General features: G+C 43.9%; 1 protein-coding gene across 15 annotated transcripts in view; it reads left to right on the plus strand.

Annotated features, from left to right (window-relative positions):
* The first annotated feature begins 7,374 nt into the window (after nucleotides 1-7,374).
* The window catches only part of TMEM164 (transmembrane protein 164), a 318,291-nt gene continuing 307,370 nt past the window's right edge, over nucleotides 7,375-18,295 (plus strand). For 4 of the 15 annotated variants that reach the window (XM_037822470.1, XM_037822472.1, XM_037822473.1 and 1 more), the window contains exons 1-2: nucleotides 8,312-8,416; nucleotides 8,747-9,413. In XM_037822470.1, the coding sequence (XP_037678398.1) occupies nucleotides 9,024-9,413 (390 nt within the window). In that variant the 5' untranslated portion in view covers nucleotides 8,312-8,416; nucleotides 8,747-9,023. Of the gene's footprint in view, nucleotides 7,436-7,831; nucleotides 8,031-8,297; nucleotides 8,417-8,746; nucleotides 9,414-9,678; nucleotides 9,806-9,849; nucleotides 10,022-10,257; nucleotides 10,260-18,295 lie in introns of those variants that run through there. The other 11 variants (XM_037822468.1, XM_037822466.1, XM_037822467.1 and 8 more) reach the window with 11 other exon arrangements.

Consider the following 18,295-nt stretch of genomic DNA (forward strand, 5'->3'; position numbering starts at 1 on the left):
TGATTGGTTTTGCATACTCTACACTGTTAGTATTCATTTCCTGACATAAGAAGTGAGCTGATGAATCTCACAGACATAATGTTGAGCAAACTAATTCAGACAAAATAGGGTACATACTGCATGATTCCACTTACATGGCATTCAAGAATAGGCAAAACTAATCTATGGTGATAGAAATCAGAACAATGGTTACCTCTGGGGGTGGGGATTGACTGTGGGGTGGACAGGAAGAAATTTTGGGGGATGATGGAACTGTTCTATAGCTTGATCTAGGAGGGGATTGCAGGGTGTACACATTTGTCAAAACTCATCGAGCTGTACACGTAAGAATAATGGATCATATTTTATCTTGTTTTTATTTTTTTAAAAACTTCTAATATGAAATACTTTCAAATTTACAGGACAGTTGCAAAATAATACAAAAACCCATACAGAGAACTAGAACACCCCCCCTACCAAGATACCCCAATCCACCAATATTTAACATTTAACATTTTGCCACATTTGCCATATCATTCTATCTATCTATCTATCTATCTATCTATCTATCTATCATCTACCTACCTATCAATAAATCTGTTCTAGTTTGCTAATGCTGCCAGAATGCAAAACACCAGAGATGGATTGGCTTTTATAAAAGGGGGGTTATTTGGTTACACAGTTACAGTCTTAAGGCCATAAAGTGTCCAAGGTAGGTAACACATCAGCAATCAGGTACCTTCACTGGAGGACGGCCAACGGCGTCTGAAAAATCTCTGTTAGCTGGGAAGGCATGTGGCTGGCATCTGCTCCAAAGTTCTGGTTTCAAAATGGCTTTCTCCCAGGACATTCCTCTCTAGGCTGCAGTTCCTCAAAAATGTCACTCTTAGTTGCTCTTGGGGCCTTTGTCCTCTCTTAGCTTCTCTGGAGCAAGAGTCTGCTTTCAACGGCCATCTTCAAACTGTCTCTCATCTGCAGCTCCTGTGCTTTCTTCAAAGTGTCCCTCTTGGCTGTAGCTCCTCTTCAAAATGTCCCTCACAGCTGCACTGAGTTCCTTTTGTTTGTCAGCCCGTTTATATGGCTCCACTGATCAAGGCCCACCCTGAATGGGTGGGGCCACGCCTCCATGGAACTATCTCATCAGAGTTATCACCTACAGTTGGGTGGGGCGCATTTCCATGCAAACAACCTAATCCAAACTTTCCAACTTAATCCCCACTAATATGTCTGCCCCACAAGTTTGCATCAAAAAATATGGCTTTTTCTGGGGACCATAATACATTCAAACCAGCACACCATCCATCTATTTTCTAAACATTTGAGAGTAGGTTGAACACATCATGCTCTTTGAACACTTAATACTTCCAATGTACATTTCCTAAGAACAAGGATATTCACATATGTAACCTCATTAAGTAGCATTATCAAGTTCCAGGAATTTAACATTGATATAAAGCTTACAGTCTATCTTCCATTTTTTCGTATGCTCCAATAACGTCCTTTTGGGCATTTTCTCCTCTATTATTAGATCCAGTCCAGGATCATGTATTGCATTTAATTATCATTGCCTCTTTAGTCTCTTTCTCTCTTTTTTTTAATTGTGGAAACATATAAGAAATATAAACTTTCCCATCTCAACCACTCCCAAGCATACAATTCAGTGGAATTAAATACACTCACGGTGTTGTGCTACCCTCACCACCATCCATTACCAGAACTTTTCCACCTCCCTGAACAAAAACCCTGCACACATTATGCATTAACTCCACATTCCCCCCAACCTGCACTCTACTTTCTGTCTCTATGAATTTATGTATTCTAGCTATTTCATATTAGTGGAATCATACTATATCTGTCCCTTTGCATCTGGCTTATTTTACTCAACATGGTGTCTTCAAGGTTCTTCCATGCAGTAGTATGTATCAGAACTGCATTCCTTTTAAAGGTTGAATAATATTCTGTTGTATGTATATACCATCCATTTGCTGATGGACATTTGGGTTGTCTCCACCATTTGGCTATTGTTAAGAATGCTGCTATGAACATTGGTGTACAGATATCTGTCCAAGTTGCTGCTTTAAATTTTTTTGGGTACACACCTAAAAGTGGGATTGCCAGGTCCTATCGTAGTTCTATGTTTAACTTTTTGAGGAACTGCCAAACTTTTCCACAGTGGCTGTATCATTTTGCGTTCTCACTAACAACATACTAAGGTTCCTATTTCTCTGCATCCTCTCCAGAAATTATTATTTTCATTTAAAAAAAAATAGCCATTCTAGTGGGAGTGAAGTGGAATCTCATTGTGGTTTTGATTCGAATATCCCTTGATGACCAATGATGTTGAGCATTTTTTCCATGTGCTTATTGGCCCTTTGTATTTCTTCTTTGGAAAAATGTCTATTCAAGTCCTTTGCCCATTTGTTTTCATTGGGCTCTTTGTCTTTTTGTGAAGTTGTAGGAGTTCTTTATAAATTCTAGATATTAATCCCTTACAGATATATGGTTTCCAGATATTTTCTTCCATTCTGTTGATTGTCTTCTCACTTTTATGATAATATCCCAGGATGCATAAAAGTTATTAATGTTGATGAAGTAAAATTTTATCTATTTTTTTCTTTTGTTGCTTGTGCTCTGGGTGTAAAGTCTAAGAATCCATTGCCTAATACAAGGTCCTAAGGACTAATGCACTTTAAGCGTATGTAACTTAACCTTCAATAAAATAAAAAGAAAATTCACAAAACAGTGATCTCTTCATGGACAGCCAGAGTATCTGCTTAGAGCTTCTGCCTATATTTTCCTGGTGATATGATCTGCTGAGAGGCAATATTGTGTGTGGGTTTAGTTTACTGACTTTGGAGCTAGCAGATCCGGGATGAAATTCCAGCTTTACCACTTACGGGAATATGACTTGCCCTCTATTTTCATGTCTGTAAAATGGGGATCAGAAAAACCGTACCTACCTCTCAGGGTTGTTGGTCATGAGGCTTAAATGAGATAATGTGTGCAAAGCACTGGATCACAGCACAGTGTCTGATCAGCCTTAATTGGGTTTCCATACTGTAGAGATCACCCCTAGTGGTTCTCAATCATGACTGAAAAAAAATACCCATACTAAGGCCCCACTTTCAGAGCTTCTGATTGTATTGGCCTGAGATGGGGCACAAGAATGAGTATTTTTATAAAGTTGCCCAGATGATTCTAAAGCACAGCCAGAGATGACAACCACTGGGCTAGATTCATTCATACCCCCAATCAAATGTCACCCCTTCCTCCATGAAGAAGTCCTGGCAATTCCAGCTCCTGGTGTTTACTTTCTTCTCTGAACTTTTTTTTTTTTTTGAGGTATAACTGACAAATACCGCAATGCACAGATCTAAAGTGTATGTCTGTATCAATGTTTATATGTGTGTACACCCATGTAACTACCACCAAGATCAAGATATAGAGCAATGCCTGGACCACAGAGGGCTCCCTCTTATTCCCTGCCAGTTAGTAATCCCCAAGGGTAACTGCCATGTTCACTTTTCTCACCATTGATTAGTATTGCCTTGTTTAGAATGACCCTTGAATTCTTCTTGCCCTCATTACCTGTGTAGTTCACCACTTGATACAGACAAAATTTGCTTGTGGTAGCAGTTTTTTTCTGCTTAGCTTGTATTTTATACCTCCCTCATGTTTTATTATCTAAACTTCCTTGTTTGTGAGTCTTCCTTTCCTAGCTAGGGTTTAAGCTTCTTGAGGCAGATATTGCCTACATATCTAGCTCATTCCTATGCACATAAATAGAGGCTCAGTAAATATTTGCGGAATGAATGTTTACTTTGAATGAATGAGGGGCAAAAGAAAAAAAAGAAGCAGTAAGCAGTCAGATCAAGATAAAGGCTTCTTCATTCTCCTCCATACACGTTCAGTTTATTTTTACTAACACTTTATATAATATCGGAATTGTGCATTGTTTTTTGCTTGTGGGTGATCATGCATGCTTTTGACTTTCAGGTTAGTTTGTGGGTGGAGGGACAGGAGTGGATTTAAAGAATGAAGTGCAGGAGAAGAAAAGGTCAGATGGCCAAGTGAAAGAGAAAAGAGCTTGCCCTGGCCTATGCTGTTGAAAGAGCACTGGATCAGGAGTTATAACCCCAAGTTTTGGTTCTCACTCTGCCACTAACTTGTGTGATTTTAGTCAAGTCTCTCAACTTTTCTGAGCTTCAGTTTCTCCGTGATACAACGGAGGTGATCCTTTCTGACCCTTCGCACTACACGGGAGGGGGCTGAGCTCATAGCTGGGAAGGCACTTTGCACGAAAGAATTTAGGACGTTGTCTCAACAGGCAGAGAGGTGGCTCATATCACCAAGCCAGGTATATCAGCTTTCTGCTTTAAGATTCAAACATGACTGGGATGAAAAGGCGGGAAGACTGAGTTCACAGAATCAGAATATTAGAGCTGGTAGGTATCTTAGAGATCATTCTAGTCCAGCCCCCTCATTTGCCTCAGATACACTGGAGCACAGAGGTGATTTTCCCCAAGGTCTTATTGAATTGAGCCTAGATTCCAGGTTTCCTTTTCACTGTGCGTTGCAAGACTCTACTCAAAAAGCAAAGTTCATTTGCCCTTGTTACTCCTAGGAGACAAGAAGGCTCTGGATGGTGTCCCAGCAAGGAAATGATCAGGGTATTGTTCTGAAGCATTTTTAGTTCCTAGATTTTGACACACCATTTCATCTCTATTGCTGCTTGCCTTTTGCCTTTTGGGGACCAAAATCTCCTGGTGTTATTCTGGTACCTACTATGTGTTTGCCATTCTGTTAGGTGCTGTGGGAGATTTAGAAAAGATTAAAACCCATCCCCTGCTCTCAAAGAGCTGGGTGTGGGAGATAGGACTAACAATGAGAGAATAATGGAAGGCAGTATGTGATTAAGAATAAAATGAGTAGTGCAGGCAATAAATGCTGTAGAAGTTCAGAGGAGGGAGAGAGCTCTGGGAAAGTGGAGGGTAGGGAAAGTGGGACTTTACGTGGGCTTTGAAGGATGGGAGAATTGTTTATGCAGATGTGGGGGAGGGCACTGAATTCAAGTGTGTGTGTGTGTGTGTGTGTGTGTGTGTGTGTGTGTGTGTGTGAAGAGAGGCAGAGAGCTGGGTAACAATAATGGCTAGCATTTATTGAGTGCTTTCTATGGGCTAGATTCAAAGTGTTCTACATAATTCAACTAATTTAATCTGCATAACATCCCTCTGTGCCAGTTTGGATATATTATGTCCCTGGAAAAAGCCATATTTTTTAATGCAATCTTGCTGGGGCAGATTGATTAATCTTTTTGATTAGGGTGTGACCACTTGATTGAATGTTTCCATGGAGATATGGACCCTGCCCATTTAGGGTGGGTCTTGATTAGTTTATTGGAGTCCTATAAAAGAGCTCACAAACAAAAAGAACTCAGAGCAGCTGAGAGAGATATTTTGGAAAGGCCACTGAAAGCAGATGCTTGCTGACACTTTGAGATGCTAGCCCAGAGTTTGCTCTGGAGAAGCTAAGGAAGCACAGGACCTGAGAGAGGAACTGGAACACAACCCAGGATCAGCAGATGCCAGCCAGGTGACTTCCCAGCTGACAGAGGTTTTCCAGACGCCATTGGCCATTCTTCAGTGAAGGTATCTTCTTGTTGATGCCTTAATGTGGACATTTGCATGGCCTTCAGATTGTAAATTTGTAGCTTAACAAATCCCCTTTATAAAAGCCAATCCATTTCTGGTGTTTTGGATAACAGCAGCTCTAGCAAACTGGAACACAGTCTGAATTAGATAATAATATCCTTCAATTCATAGATGAGGAAGTTGAAGTACAGAGAGGTTGAGTAAATTGCCTGAGGACAAACAGCAAGTAAAGGACATAAATGAGATTAGAATCAAGAGCCTAAACACTTTGCTATTATTCCTTTGAATAGGAGGAAGCTGGTCTGGCTATAGTCATTTAAAAATGTCATTTCGTCAGTGTGATTGTGAAAACCTTGTTGTTCGAACTCCCTCTATCCAGTGTATGGATGGATGAATAGATAAATGGGGACAAAAACTAAAGGAAAAATAGAGTGGGATGGCAGGGGATGATTTGGGTGTTCTTTTTTTATTTTTATTTTTTATTCTTACTCTGATTCTTTCTGGTATAAGGAAAATGTTCAAAAATAGATTGGGGCAATGAATGCACAACTATATGATGGTACTGTGAGCAGTTGATTGTAAACCATGGATGATTGTATGGTATGTGAATATATCTCAATAAAACTGAATTTTAAAAAAAGTATAAAAAAACACGTCATTTTGTAAACACAGGATGGCTAGGTCAAATTCCCAAATGAAAGTTCAGCACGGAAATTGGAGAGATTAATGAAGCCATTCATTGAGTGCTGCAACCTCATTCTTACTTTCTTGAAGGTAGGGACTTGAGGTCTCCAGATGCTGCATGCCATTGCTAGGAGCTTCATAGCTTTGCTGTTATTGTTCCTTTGTTATGTTGCTGAGGATCTAGCAAACACCTAAGGAGAATGAAGGAGTGAGCCTCTGAATCAATTCTTGTTTGTTGTTGTTCTTTATCAATTAACATTTGAAGAGCCTGGAGCCCATGGTAAATGCTGTACAAAGCCTGGAATTAGACAAGGCTACCTGGCTGGGATGCTATATTTGTCGGGAAAACCAGACTTGGAAAGGATGAGGGGACAATGGCTTGATGATACAGTAGACTGTCTTTTATGTTTTGAGCCTGGCTTGCAGCCAACAGCCAAAAGTGTTTCCTAGGCAAGGCGCCTGTGTTTTTATGGATAACCTCCTAACTCATTGTGAGTCTCCATAAATATTAAATGTGCAAGAAGTAGATTCTGAGAAGGTCCTTTTCCTGTTTCCTTGCCTCAAGGAAAGCAAACACAGTCTAAGGGAAGCAAGTAGCAGGGAATAGGGGACCCTGTTTCAATCAACCACCCTCATCCAATTCTTGGGCTCTGACCAGCCCCTCTGCACCCACACTATCCTGGCTGGGAGGATCCTTGGTCAAAAGCAGGTTGGGAAACAGCTGCTCCCTTGCAGGGAGGGAGGAGGGAAAGAGGTCAGGGGAAGCTTCCTTTCCGCCTGCTAGTCTCTTATTGAAGGCGTGGCAGGAGAAAGGGTAGAGGGAGGGGACAGAGAGGAAGTGGCCAGGGTAGGCTGTGTGGCCTGAGGTGAAGGGAGAATACCGGGCTAGAGCTGGAGGAGAGAGGAAAAGAAGAGCATTCAGTTCCAGTATTAGGCACTGAAATGGGGTTGCGGTGGCTGCAAAGGCAAGAGAGGACGCCCTTCTGTCCTGCACGAGTGTACTCTTTAATGGCAGAAAGGAGGAAACGAACACAAGGCCACGCCCAGTGTAAACACCCCAAAGCCCAGCTTTGCCCAGCCGCTTATCCCTGGACAGGTTTATTTATTCCGCGAGAACTTTGGTGAGGGCCAGCTAAGTGCCTACTATATGTCTGGTATACAAAGAAGTGCCCTCGAGAATCGGGTCATAGGAGACGGAATCAATCAAAAAGGCTTCACTGAGGAGGCGAATTCTGTACACGGTTGGGAAGGACGGAAGCGGTGCACGCGTGCTGGCTTCAAGGAGTGCAGAATACGAGACAGGCCGGGGAGGAGTAGGAAGGAGGCGGGGATTGAGCACGGAAGGGTGGGAGAGAGGGAGAGCTGAAGCTAGGGTGGGAGGTGTGAATGGTGGAAGCAATGGGGGGAGTAAGGGAGGCCAAAAAGGGAAGGCGGCGAGGCGGAGTAGTTGCTGCCCGAGGGCGGGGTGGGGGACGAGAGGCTGAGCCGGACTAGAAAGGCGGGAGGCGGCGGCGGCGAAGGGGAGGAGAGAGAGAGGGAAGAAGGAGGAAGCAAGCGCGGCTGCTGCAGGGGGAGGGAGACCGGGAGGAGGAGCCCTGCGCGGCGGCGGCTGTAGCCGCCGGGGAAGCCGGGCGCCGAAGCGCGGAGAGCGGGGGGAGCCCAGGGAACCCGGGAGCGGACCGGTCGTCCGAGCCGGGGCCGCGGGCAGAGCTGCCGGTAAGTGGAGCCCCGAGGGGCGCGGCGGCCAGTCCCCGGGACCGGGAGGGAGGCTCGGGGAACTTGCGGCGCCGGAGCGGAGGGAGGGTGCCGGCTGTAGCCCAGCCCCTGGCTGGCCCAGCCTCCCTCCCTCCTGGCTTCCTCCCGCCACTGCTTGCGTGAGGGGGGCAGGTCCCGGGCGGGCCGCGGGCTGGGGGTGGTGCTGCCCGGGAGGGCGGGCGTCTGGGGCAGGAGGGTGGAGCTGGGGGCTCGGAGGTGTACCCGGAGGCGGGAAGCTAGTCCGGGACGGCTCTAAATTGGCTGGAGGGGCCCGTCGGCGGCGAAGTTGCTAGCTGGGGGCAGAGACGGCCACGCGGTTGCAGGAGTAAGAGATCCCCCTGTGGCGAGTGCGTGAGAAGAGGAGTCCGGCGTCCCTGCTATCCCCGTCGCTCTCCCCGCCTGACCGGCCCCGCTAGCTCCTCTTCTGGCCTCCGCGCGGCCCCTCGCTCTCACCCCCCCACCCAGTTGCCCGCCCGCCCCCCGCTGCCGTTCGCTCCCGCGGCACTGCCGGGTCCCTTCGGCCCCCGCCCTGACCCGTTTCCCCTTACCCCTGCTTGCTTCGCCATGCCCCTATGCCCCTTTTCTTCCCTCTCTAGTTATCCCTCCCCGCTTCGTAATTCCCGATGCAATTGCCTCTTTGAGACCTTTTTTTTTTTTCTTCCTCTCCTTCCTTTTAGATTGGCCAACGGCTCCTTTCAACCCTGCCTCGTTGGTGGCCACTGGAGAAGCGCAGGGGTTCCCCAGACAGCCGTGGGGACAATTTAGAGCCAGCACTTTACCCCGGGCCTCGCGTGTAGCTTCCCCTCCCCTGCTCTAGCTGCCTCCGTGTCTGGAGGGGCGGGGGTGTGGGGGTGTGCCCTCCTTACATGTCCCTTCGCCCGGGCAGCCCTCTGGGTTCCTGTTCAATCTTGCTCTTGCTTCCTGCACGGTGGTAGAGGGGAACCACTTTGCATCATGTCCCGGTATAACTACCAGAGTCTCCTGGACTGGCTCTATGGGGGCGTGGACCCCAGCTTTGCAGGCAATGGGGGCCCCGACTGTGCAGCCTTCCTCTCTTGGCGGCAGCGGCTGCTGGAAAGTGTGGTGGTCCTGACTCTGGCCCTGCTGGAGATCCTGGTGGCCCTGCGGCACATCCTGAGGCAGACGAAGGAGGACAGTAAGGGTGGCCATGGCAGCCAACCAGAGCAGGTGACCCCGCTGCCCAAGGAAGGCAAGGAGAGCCTGAGCAAGAATCTGCTCTTAGTAGCCCTGTGCCTGACCTTCGGGGTGGAGGTGGGCTTTAAGTTCGCCACCAAGACGGTCATCTACCTGCTCAACCCCTGTCACCTGGTCACCATGATGCATGTGAGTCTGTTGACTTTTTCCTGGGCAGACTAAGTGGTAGTCATTTTTGTGTGCTCAGGACTCTTGGCAGTGCCGAGCACCTCATCCCTGGGGGAAGTGGGACCCTTAAAAATGGTTTTCCAATGAATGGCTGCCTTTGTGCCAATCTCAGATTTGGCTTTCTTTCCCCTTTACACAATGCTTTAGCCCCACAGTGGAGGTGAGAAACATTATGCCCAAACCCTAGGAAGGACTGTCACTCAGGCCAGCGCCCCACCCCTCCCAGTCCTGCCTAGGTGGCCTTTCAGAAGGAGGAAGTCCAGCCCCAGCCAGGTGCCCTGTGGGAATCAACAATGCCTGTGGATCAGGGCCCAGTCCCCTTGCCCTCTGTCTGGTGACACTAGTTCCTGGAGGTGAGCCCATAAGCTTCCTTGTCTCCCTGTGGTACTTTGGGGAAATACTTTTACAGGCTTCTCTTAATGACTCTTTCATTTGGGAGTTTACGCTCTTAGGGTGAGGTCTGCCTTTGAATTTGGACGCGTTGGAGCTGTACCAACCTCCTACTAAATGTTCTCTGAAACAAGCCCCAGGTTGACTCATAAACTTTGGGCTGGTGATCTCTATCTATGGTGAGGGGCTATTTACTTTTTGCATACCTCTCTGTCATATCACTGTCATTCTGTCTCCTGTGGTCATGGTCTAGGGGTGCCCAGAGAGCCGATGTGTCTACCTCTCCAACTTCCATCCATTAGTGGTGCTAAGAACAACAAATGGGATTGAAAGGAAAAGTTGCCAGATACATAAAAATAATCTGGGTGAGCACCAAGAATGAGACTGTCTTTCTGTACTCAGCCTGTGAGGAGAGATGTTCTAAAGCTATAAAATCATGGAGGAGGAGGAAGAGGAGAAGGGAAAAAAAACACATCAGTCTTTTTTAGATTTCAGGCTGTGGAAAACCTGGTGTGTTTTATTCAGGAGCAGTTTTGAAACCTATCATTGGCATCTTTACTGCTTTTATATTTGTAGAAAGTTATTCTTGGGAGACTTGTGATAGCCCTGTGTGGAGCAAGAGGGTGAGATTATTATTCCCATTTTACAGGCCTGGCAGGGCCCAGGGACAGGAGGTAACTAGCCTGCTGCCAAAAGATGAACTAGTGTTTGGGTTGGAAAGCACACTTACCCTCTTTGGGGTTACAAGCTGTCAGTGGCAGGGCAGTCTTGTGGGGAAACCTGGCACTTTCGACTTGTGGCTTTGGGTACTTGCTAGCTCTGTGTTCCTAGGAGCTCCTTTGATTGCAGTTTCCTGGCCTCAGGTTTCCCAATCTGTAAAATGGGGTACATGGCCTCAGGCCCCTTCCTATCCTGCAAATGTGGCAAGGAGGTGTGGATAACTGGAATAAAGAGGCTGTTATTAATTGCGTGGCTGTAAGCACTGAGCAGAGGTGGAGTGGGCAGCGTTTTTTAAGGGAGGGCTTATTGGGAAGTGATGTGATTCACAGGAAGCCCAGGACTCTCCTAGCTAGACTTTCTGTGTAAATTTGCGCCAGTCCTCTCTCTCTTTTTTTAATGAATGGGTTTTTTGTTAATGAGAGGAAACAACCCATCTCAGCTACTGCTGTGTGAGACTGTAGGGACAGGAGTGCTTTTTTTTTTTTTTTTTTATTTTGATGGCAGGTGGTGAGGGTCAGAGGGGGCCGCCTCTACAAAGGGGTCTTGAGGCCTCCGGCAACCACATATCTAGAAGGTCAACAAAGGATTAAATTCAGCCTGACTGGGACTGTTGCTGGAATGATGACGTCAAACCTGGCAGCACCATGGTTTTTAGAGGAAAGGTTTGTAGAGGTTTTTAGAGGACCCAGGAGACCTAGTAGCTGTGTGACTTTGGGGCTTCAGTTTTCCCATCTGTAAAATGAGGCAGAGTTGTACCCCTAGCTCTTGACAGTTGATGTGCTATGATTCTTTTTTCTGTAAGTAATGACAGGGATGTAACAGAGAGCTGTTCTGAAATGCCTTTGGCATCCTTGGGTGGAAGAAGGAAGCTGGTTTCTTCTCTGCTGAGCTCAGATGGCCAACCCCTGTTTATCTTTTGTTCCATGTGCCTTCCCAGTAAAGCCAACTGGACCAGGCCATCCCTGGGAACACATGCAGATGATAGTGACATCTGGGGCTGGCTGCTGCAGAGAGATGGATATTTGGGGACCGTGAACTGTCCCCTGTCACCTGTGTTTTTTCTACTGTCCTGTGCTTTTTCTACTGTCCTGTGCTTTTTAGCTTAAACTCTGAAAGTATAAGGTCTGAACAGAGAAAAGTCATGCTGCAGAATTCTTCAGCCTGACCAGGATTATACTCCTTTGCTGTATACCCCCAAGTCACTGCTCTGTATCATTTAAATAGTAACCCCTGGCCTACTAGGGGACCTAGTCTTTGATGGATCAAACTTGCCATACCCTCTGAATGGCTCTTCCTGGGAAGCAGGCATGAGTGGATTTTTAGAAGTTCATATGAGCCCTTAAAAAAAAATTTAACAGCAGAAGATTGGAAAGAATTTTCTGACCTGGTTGCAGCAATGACTAATTATTGTAGGTATGGTAAATAATACTTTACATTTATCTAGCACTTTACTGTTTATAAGGCACTTGAACATTATCTTATTTAGGGTTATGCTAGATTAGCTGGGGCATGGAGAAAGAGATGTTAAAATGTTTTCTGTGACTGTGTTTGTTCCTAAGGGGAGATACTGAGTACCAAGAAATGCTTTAGTAAGTCGATTAGTTGAATTAGGCTATATTATGGTAGTAAATTCTGTGGAGTTCAAAGATCCTGGTAAGGAAAGGGAGATATTAGCTGAAATGACAGTGATAGCCTAGCAGAAACATTTCTGATGTGTGTCTCAACAGGACGACTCAATTTTTGCTTCATAGAAAGGTCCTGTTCCTCTGAGAGTCAGTGGAAGTTCGTCTGTAACAAAGATGGTATTGCTTTAGGCCAGAAGGTGGAGAAGTTGGAGGGAAATTGGTTGGTCTTTTCGCCTTCCATTTTTCAGTATGCAAAAATATTCCCAAGGTCTTGTTATACAGACTGTCGTCACAGTCATGCTACCTTTGAGTGACTGCCAACTGCAGTAGCACAGGGAAAGGCAGTACTCGAGTCCAAATTCTATTCTTGATTCATATTTCTGCTGTCGGGTTTCTTTTTGGTCTCGTCTGATTTCTCAAGGGTCCCGGGACTGAGAATGATATAGGTTTGCATGATTGAAGTGGCACCATCTCACATCTACGCTCAAGCTGGAGATATTTGAGGGTTCTCAGGATCAGCAAGCACCAAGATTAACACACCATTGTTAAATCCCTTGCTATTTAGAGGTATTACCAAATATCACCCAGCAAGTTAGTGGCAGAAGTTGCTACAATGGGGATCAAAGCTTCACCAGGAAGCTATTCTCAGTTATGTAAGTCCGAACATTTACAGTTTCTCAGCAGAAGGATCACAGTGCCAGACAGTGCGACTAAACATATCTGTAAAGACTGATGGTCTTAACTTAGTGGTCCTTTATTTCCCTTGAGTTCAGTTATGTTGTCTTTGTCTTAGGAACTTAACCAAAAGATCCTATTTTGTGTGTCCGATTCCTGTTGGTTCTGTATATTGTCTGTGTCAATGTCTCCTGATTAAACACTGAACTTAGTGGGGCACAACAAATGCCATTTAACCCTCAATGTGTATGCACATAAGGCAGGCTGTATCCAGGGTGGACACTTGCCAAATAATGCTTTGATGCTATTGATCCCTTAGTCCCAAGCCACTGGCTTTTAGCCAGTAATACTGAGCCCTATCCTTTTGTAGAGTTGCCATTGCTACTTGGTTTTCTTTCTGTAAAATATATTAGAAGTCTGACTTCTACTAAATATGGTTTACCTGCTTTGGGTTCACTGTTTGATTTTCTTGCATCCTCTTTGCTAAAAGTGTAAAATGGCACACACTTAAAAAAGTTTGGAGCATTTTGTGAGATCTTTTAGAAATAACAGAATATCCACTCATGTATTCAAGTTGCTATGTGATGGATTTATTTTAGAGAAAACCTGATGGATTTGAGAATGAGGCTTTCTTTTTTTCCCCCTTGACTTCAGAGCAGACACACCTCCTCATTCCCCATCTGTTGTCTGGAGCACTGATTCCTGCTTGGAATTGACATCGGTGGGTAATGGGTACAATGAGGGATCCAGCCATCTGCTGATGGCTTATCAGATGGACTGTGTCCTCTGTCACTAGTCCAGAGGGACACAAGCGGGGGATGTTTATATGGGCCTTGGCAGTGAGGCATAACATCTCTTTTTAGTTTGTTTTATTTTTTCCCTCTAGGAAATCGGCAGAGAATTTTTCCATCTTTCATTGTTACCGTCTCTGGGGGCACCCATTTTAAAGAGAGGCAGTATAGATTGGTAGATTAAACAACCCATATACAGTTCTGAAGTTTAAAGTTATGACGTTAGTTTTGCTCGTGGCTTGCTACAGGAACCTGCACAAATTATTTAACTTTTTCCTATCTCATTTTTCTCCATGAAACGGGCCACATGGAACCAAGCATTTTAATCCTCTGAATAACTATGTGGTCACTTATACAGAGAAGCTAGGCAAAGCTGATCAAAGCTGGCAGATGACCAATATATTTTTACCTCAGGCTCAGAGTCTGACAAACCTCAACACCCTTTAACCTTTCTTGATAGCTATAGAATTCATTCCTCTAATCATTTCTGTTGCTTTTCTCTGGATCCTTGCCCCCTTCTGCATATCCTTCTAATGTGTAGCATATAAAAGTAGATGCTGTAACTCTTAACAGAAGTCCAACTCACACCAAGCAGAGAGGAAAGATTTACCTCCCAACCTTTTCATGCCATGCACCCAGTAATACAACCCAGCATTGTGCTTGCTTTTAAATAACAGTACATTGCTGGTTTCTTTTCAGTGGATCGTCCGCAGGCTCCCTGTACTTTTGTTCCTTTGCCCATAGATATGGCAGCTTCTTTTTAGTCTTTGTGGGGCTTGTTTTATGTTCTTTCCCTCTGTAAATATACCTCTGAATATCCTCCTCCTCTCTGAAACTTTTCCAGATGAGCTTGACCTGACTCCAATTATTCCATTCATTCTAGTAGCACCTTTCTTCCTTCTTTCTTAACCCTCTGAATATTTCTCTGAATATTTGGTACTCTTTTTTTGTTTTTTTTTCCAATTTTATTGAGATATATTTATCATAATTCCATCCAAATTATACAGTTAATATCTCACAGTATCATCACTTAGTTGTGCAGTCATCACACTCACTTCTAGACATTTTTGTTACTCCAAAAAGAAAATTAACAGATGGACACAATAAAAGAAAACCCCAAACACCCAATATCCCTTATCTTCCCCTATTATTGACCCCTAGTGTTTGTGTGATACACCGGTTACTGCTGATGAAAGAATTTTAAGGTATTACTGTTAACTGTAGTCTGTAGCTTGCAATAGGTATTTCCCACTCTATTATTAACTCTTTGTAACCAGTAACGTACATTTGTACCAGTTCATGCAAGTACATCTTTAAATTTGTAGTGTTAATTGGTGACATACTTGACTCTAAACAACCCCTTTCAACCAAAATCACCTACGATACAGCACTACTTATATTCTCACTAATGAGCTACCTTCACCCCATATCTATTTCCAAACATTTTAAGTTCAACATTGTTATACATTCTGAACATATTAAATTAACACCCCCCTTCTCTAACTTATATTTCTAGTTACCCTATATTTTACGTTTTAGGACTCTTGAGTTTACATATTCTAGTTAGTTCATATTAGTGAAATCATACAATATCTGTCCATTTGTGTCTGGCTTATTTCGCTCAGCATTAAGTCTTCAGGGTTCATCCTGTAGCATACTTCAGGGCCTCATTTCTTCTTACTGCTGCATAATATTGCATCATATGTATGTACCACATTTTGTTTATCCACTCATCTGTTGATGGGCGTTTAGATTGTTTCCATCTTTTGGCAGTTGTGAATAATGCTGCTATGAACATCAGTGTGCAAATGTCTGTTTGTGTCCCTGCTTTCAGATCTTCTGGGTATATGCTGAATAGCAAAATTTCTGGCTCATAGGGCAACTCAATATTTAGTTTTCTGAGAAACTGCCAGACTGTCTTCCACAGTGGCGCTACTATTTTACATTCCCAGCTGCAGTGAATAAGTGTTCCTGTTTCTCCACATCCTCTCCAACACTTGTAGTTTCCTGTCTGTTTAATAGCAGCCATTCTTATAGGTGTGAGATGAGATCTCATTGTGGTTTTCATTTGTATTTCCCTAATAGCTAATGAAGATGAGCATCTTTTCATGTGCTTTTTAATGATTTGTATTTCCTCTTTGGAGAAATGTTTATTCATATCTTTTGCCCATTTTATAATTGGGTTGTTTGTCCTTTTGTTGTTGAGTTGTAGGATTTCTTTATATATACTGGAAAACAAACCCTTATCAGATACATGGTTACCAAATATTCTCTCCCATTGAGTCAGCTGCATGTTAACCCTTTTGACAAAGGCCTTTGAAGCACAGAAGTGTTCAATCTTGAGGATTTCCCACTATTTTTCTTTCATTGCTTGCGCTTTGGGTGTAAGATCTAGGAAGCTGCCTCCTATCACTAAGTCTTGAAGTTGTTTCCCTACATTTTCTTCTAGGATTTTTATGGTACTGGGTCTTATATATAAGTTTTTGATCCACTTTGAGTTAATTTTTGTATAGGGTGTGAGATAGGGATCCTCTTTCATTCCTTTGGATATGGATATCCAGTTCTCCCAGCATGATTTATTGAAGAGACTATTCTGTCCCAGTTCAGTGGATTTGGGGGTCTTGTCAAAAATCATGAATATTTGGTTCTTTAACCTGTATCTTGGCATGCATGTAGGTTATCCTGTGTTTGGCTGCGTGATTTGTTTTTGCATGTTTTTTCAGTCTCCATTAGTGTGAAAAGTTTTTTAAGGAAAAGAACAATATATATTTTTTTTATTTTTGTAACTCCCTGCCAAACTTAATACAATACTGTATGTGCACATTAATTTTTTAATGTGCACCTGCATAATGTTGACTGACTGACGGAGCTGATTTTTTTCTTTTTCCTTTTTCTTTCCCCTCTGATGGACATCTATATTCCCTTGAGATCTATCAGGCACTATTTTCTATGGATCCTATGTATTGAGACACTTTCTATCTACTTTTTGAAATAGCCAGAAGAGAGAGAAACAGTTTTGGCTCTGAATCACACATCTTTTTGTTAAATTTCCATCACAAAGAGCTGATTATGAGAACTATGGCTTGTTCTCTGCCCAAGGTATCTGCTCACTTTTATTCTGGTCGGGAAATCATGCTGTTGGAGCTTGGCCTTAATCCCTTGGTAGACATCTGGACATGCTTCTTTAATAGCATATAAATTTAAAAATGTTATTAGGTTAGTAACTCACTTTTTAACTCTCTCTTTCCTCCTGTATTTTTCAATATCTTTTGTTAAATTGAGAGTATCTTGTCTCAAGTGCTCCTCCCCTTCCAGTAACTGGCTGGATGGACATGAAGAGAATATTATGGGTCTGGAGAGAAATGATTCTTAAACCTGATTTGTGAAAGAATCCCTTGTAAGCTTGGTATAATGCAGATGCCTGGCCCTGTACACAGAGCTTCTGAGTAGTTCTAGGGTGATGCGAAAAGTCTGCATTTATAACAAGCTCCCAGGTGATTCTGACACACATGAGCCTTGGATCCCACTTTGAGAGACATTATCTAGTGGCTAATATATTAGTTGGAAAGTTGGTTCAAATGCTCATCCGGACTGGCATGAATCTTGGCCTGTGGGCAGGGCATTTAGTCTTCTGGCAGCACCCCAGTGTTTATGTAGGTATTAAATAATGTGGCTCAAATTAGAGGTTGAGAGCCTTGTGCCGGTTTGAATGTATTGTGTCCCCCAAATGCCATTATCTTTGTGGTCTTGTGGGACAGACGTTTTGGTGCTGGTTAGATTTGCTTGGAATGTGCCCCACCCAGCTGTGGGTGGTGACTTTGGTGGGATACTCCCATGGAGGTGTGACCCCACCCATTCAGGGTGGGCCTTGATCAGTGGAGCCATATAAAACATGCTGACTCAAAGAGACTGAATGGAGTGCAGCTGTGAGTGATGTTTTGAAGAAGAGCAAGCTTGCTAGAGAGGAATGTCCTGGGAGAAAGCCATTTTGAAACCAGAACTTTGGAGCAGACGCCAGCCACGTGCCTTCCCAGCTAACAGAGGTTTTCCGGACGCCATTGACCATCCTCCAGTGAAGGTACCCGATTACTGATGTGTTACTTTGGATACTTTATGGCCTTAAGACTGTAACTGTATAGCCAAATAAACCCCCTTTTTATAAAAGCCAATCCATCTCTGGTGTTTTGCATTCCGCAGCATTAGCAAACTAGAACAAGCCTCCAAGGTATTGGGAGGTGGATCTTAAGGAAGCTATAGAGTTCCAATGGCTTGTTTGGTGACTAAGCTATGTCAGTGGAGTATTGCAGCCAGGCCTCCTTTTGACCTGTTCTCCTTCCACATTCCTTCCCTTCTCATCTCTAGGATCTGCAGGAACCAATAAGAGGAAATGTTGATACGTTTTTGCATACTAATTCTCTGTTGGCAGGATTCATGCTAATTCTCTGTTGGCAGGTTGAAATGCTCATGAGAATGAATTTATTTTTGCAGTCATTCAACATTTATTGAGTGCCTATTGTGTGCTAGACATTGTGCTAGATGCTGGAGATTCAAAGATAAATAAGAAACAGTCCTTGCCCTCACAGTTTAGAGAAAGAGAAAGACAAGAAAACAGATCAACTGAATTACAACATGACGTGTACAA

This window comes from Choloepus didactylus, chromosome X (genome assembly GCF_015220235.1).
Source record: "Choloepus didactylus isolate mChoDid1 chromosome X, mChoDid1.pri, whole genome shotgun sequence".
Taxonomy (NCBI): Eukaryota; Metazoa; Chordata; class Mammalia; order Pilosa; family Megalonychidae; genus Choloepus; species Choloepus didactylus.